The 3,994-nt window shown below is 35.3% G+C and overlaps 1 protein-coding gene across 1 annotated transcript in view; it reads left to right on the top strand.

Moving 5' to 3' along the window:
- The first annotated feature begins 673 nt into the window (after nt 1-673).
- CCDC30 (coiled-coil domain containing 30) overlaps nt 674-3,994 on the top strand; it is a 144,428-nt gene continuing 141,107 nt past the window's right edge. Inside the window, exons 1-2 of the mRNA XM_012646664.1 lie at nt 674-787; nt 2,703-2,840. Coding sequence (XP_012502118.1) covers nt 674-787; nt 2,703-2,840 — 252 coding nt within the window. The remainder of the gene's footprint in view (nt 788-2,702; nt 2,841-3,994) is intronic.

Below are 3,994 nucleotides of genomic sequence, written 5' to 3'. Positions count from 1 at the left end.
TGTTCACTAAGTTGCATTTAATATCAATTTAATTACATGATAGGTTTTCGTACACAAGAGAAAATGCACTTTGGAAGGCTGAAGAGAGTAGATACTAAAAGTGAGAGCTTTTAAGTTAGACTTGGGTTTGAATCCCAGCGCTGACTATGTGACCTGAGAAAATTACCTAACATATCTGAGCTTCATGTTTCTCCTCTATAAAAAGAACATAGTAATAATTCCAATCTCATAGTGTTCCTGGAAGAACAGAATGAAATGATGCGTGTAAAGCGCTTATCATAGTGTCTGACATGGTAAGCCCTCAATACATAGTAGCTACTATCATTATTACTCCGATTATTATCAAGTAATTTGGAAAGATTTCAATAATACCTTATATTTTGTAGGTACTTATATTTTATAAAATACTTTCAAAATCACATTTTATTCCTACTGTGATGGCTATAATGTAAGTAAGACAAGTATTACTACATTTTACAGTTGTGTAAATGGGCTTGGAGAAAAACATATCTTATGAGCTATGATACCATGAACTAGTTTTTATAGGTTCATAAATCCCCTAGATGACTCTATAATTGAGTTGGGCAGAAAATTATTATTATCAGAGTTTATAGGAAACACTGTTATTATATATAAAATTAATTATATAAAATGCTTTTTAAAGATATTGAAAATGAGCCAACAAAAAATTGAAATATTTGAAAGTGAGTCAGAAGAGAGAGTGAGGAGAAAGAAATTGGCATCTGATCTTAATACTATACAGACGGCCTTGAAAGTTAAAAGTGAGGTATTGCCATACAGTGTGTTGTTTTCTTCTTGTTGTAGTTCTAATTTAGGGATTTCATGTTATCATTTTAGAATAAATTATAACTGTATGTCTTAGCTTGGGCTACCATAACCAAATACCACAGACTGTGTGGCTTAAAAAATGGAAATTTATTTTCTCACAGTTCTAGAGGCTGAGAAGTCCAAAATCAAGGTGCTGGCCAATTCACTTCCTGGTGAGGGCTCTCTCCCTGGTTTGCAGATGGACACCTTCTGGCTGTGTCCTCACATGACAGAGAGAGAGAACAAGCTCTGATGTCTTTTCTTCTTCTTATAAAGGCACCAGCCCTATCAGATTAGGGCTCCACCCTTATATCCTCATTTGACCCTTATCACCTCCTTATCAACCCTATCTCCAAATATAGTCATATTGGGAATTAGGGCTTCAACATACGAATTTTGAGGGAGGGGGGACACAATTATGTCCATAGCACTATAGAATATGTGTTTCTAGTAATAATAATAGGATAGCCCTGTTATTTCCCCAAGCTGAGTTCCAGCACTAGCAAAAGAGTCCTTTAAGTAGCAAATGTTTGATTGTTATGGTGTTCTTAGAGTCATGGACTTGTCTCTCATTTTAACCTCTTATCCTGCCATCTTGGAAAGATTATCAGGAGACATAATCAGCCTATATTTTGAAGAGAGACTTGGAAATGAGTTCATGAAAGTCTGGATCAGCAGTTTAGAGGACAGTGACACTTAATGAATTTTCAGGGTAGGTGGCAGCCAATGCAATGGGCCCAAATCACATCTGAATGACCTACAGTAATTTTCAGTGAAAAGAGATAGAAAATCAATACCATTTGCCCTCTTCCTATGGTTTTGCATTCCCCATACCTTCTTGCCTTTTTGCCCAAGCCTTTGTCATGAGTATTCAACTCCCCCTCTGATTTCAAGGCTTTGGGAAAATACCAAGTAGCTCCTCTCCTAAAGTAAATTTTACATAACCTGTTCCCTTCATTGGGTACTACAGACTGACTCTCAGCCCCTAGTCTTCTACCAATCAAACACTGAATATTCCATGCCATCAATGTAAAAATCTGATGAAAATCCACATCTAACTAAAGTGTTTTTTCTCGTGGATATGAAAAAAAATCAGAAGACTAGAGGAACCCTAGATGATTAAGTCATTGGATATACATTATTGAGTAAGGCAGCATAATTGGTAATTAAGAACAAGTTTAAGCTCAGTGCAGTGGTGTGCATCTGTAGTCCTAGCCACTCAGGAGGCTGAGGCAGAAAGAATGCTTGAGCCCAGGAGTTCGAGTCTATAATACGATCATGCCTGTTAGTAGCCGCTGCACTCCAGCCTGGGCAGCAGAGTGAGACCTCATCTTTAAAAATAAAAAGCCAAACACAAAGTTTGAAGTTAGACAGACACGGGTTTGGAATCTCAGCTTTATGACTTCCTGGCTATGTGAATTTAGGCAGGTCACTTAAGCTCTCTAAGCCTTAGCTTGAACAACCCTCTTATAGGGTTGTCACAAAATTAAAGGTTAACTACACAACACGTCGTTCCGTAAAAGGTAACTTGTAAAAAGATACATTTTAAAAACAGATAGCATGGCTATTTAATACAGCAGTTACTGAAGATTTTACCTCTATGTAAGCCTTTATTAAAGTAGGAATGACTCTAGAAACCCATTATTCCAACCTGTGAATGATAGGAACTAAGAATGTTCAGTTTAATTAATTGATTTAAGTAAACTTTGTTTTAATTACTAAGAAAGGAATTTTTCTGCCAGAAGGATAGGTTGGAATATTTAAAACAAAAAATTTGTCAGGACCATTTCAAGATTCCTTTTTAGAAATATTTCCCCATAATATGGGGAAATAGTCTTATTTTATTCTACTAAACATTTTCATTTCTTAATCAGGAATTGCACAAATCAAAGTCAGAACTTATATCCCTATATAATGAAATTCAAAGTCTTTCTGGAACAGTGGAAAGCAGAGACCATTTCTTAATAGCATATGACTTGCTACAAAGAGAGAATTCTGATTTAGAAACAAAGGTGAGACTGAATTATTAAGTATTTAAATGTATTTTATTTAACATATCTTTTATGAGCATAGAATAAAAGGAAATTAATTTTAAGTAAGAGATGATTTGGAAATTAAAGTTTCTTTTATTATTATAGAATAAATTGCCATCTAGTATGGCTTATAAGTCAAGCTCTATTTCAGGATAAATATTCAGACTTCAAACAGTACTTGGCACTTAGGATTAATCTGTGAATTTTTTATTTTAAATCAACTTCCTACTAATTTAATTTTTGGAGCACATATTATAATGTAAAATATATGCATAAATGTCTCTAACTTAAAAACTTGGGATCAAAGTATCTTTCTCAGTTACACTGAGAATTGAGTTTATACTTAGAATTAGGAAAATGTTTAAATGTCCTGACCTTAATTTGTTCCTCTAGTTTAAAAATGGCTGCCAGGGGAGATCACTTGAGGTCAGGAGTTCAAGGCTGCAGTGCACTATGACACTATGATTGTGCCTATGAATAGCCACTGTACTCCAGCCTGGGCAACAGAATGAGACTTCCTCTCTAAAAAAAAAAAAAAAATGGGCTGCCAGACCAAGGTTAGAACAACACTAGATGAAGAGGTTGGCTGTAGTGTAATTTCTAGAGTCCCAACTGTTAGGTTATAACCATCTTATCCTCGCTGAAAATTCCCTTCCTTAATCAGTCTTTTGATCTAGATTAAAGATTAAGGACCAAAGGCTTGAACACAGCAGTTAAAATATATTACGTTATATCTTAACACCATGTGTGAGGTGAAGAACTAAATCAAAGCCTAATTTATCCTATGCATAGTTGTTACTCTAGGAAATGGAGCAGATTGCTGAGGAAATGGGATGGGACATAGATAGCATGTGACGTACGAAGGGAAAGGTCCAGAACACAGGATTTGCTGCCTGGGAGTGTAGATATGTGGGCATAGCCTACAACTAAGCTTTGTTTGTGGGACCTTGTCAGCAATGTGAGTTATCATCACATTATACAATTAAAGGACCGTGTCTTTCAAAATGTTGTTGGAAACGGTAACACAAAGAATGAACTGAGGTGAGAAGAATATAATATAAAATCAAGAGATCCAGATCACTACCCTGATAATCTGGATCTCTCTTCTTGTTTTTTAAACTTTTTTTTTTTTT

The sequence above is a fragment of the Propithecus coquereli genome, unplaced genomic scaffold (assembly GCF_000956105.1).
Source record: "Propithecus coquereli isolate 6110/MARCELLA unplaced genomic scaffold, Pcoq_1.0 Scaffold249, whole genome shotgun sequence".
Taxonomy (NCBI): Eukaryota; Metazoa; Chordata; class Mammalia; order Primates; family Indriidae; genus Propithecus; species Propithecus coquereli.
Note: the sequence above shows the minus strand (reverse complement) of the source record. Positions and strands in the feature narration are given on the sequence as shown.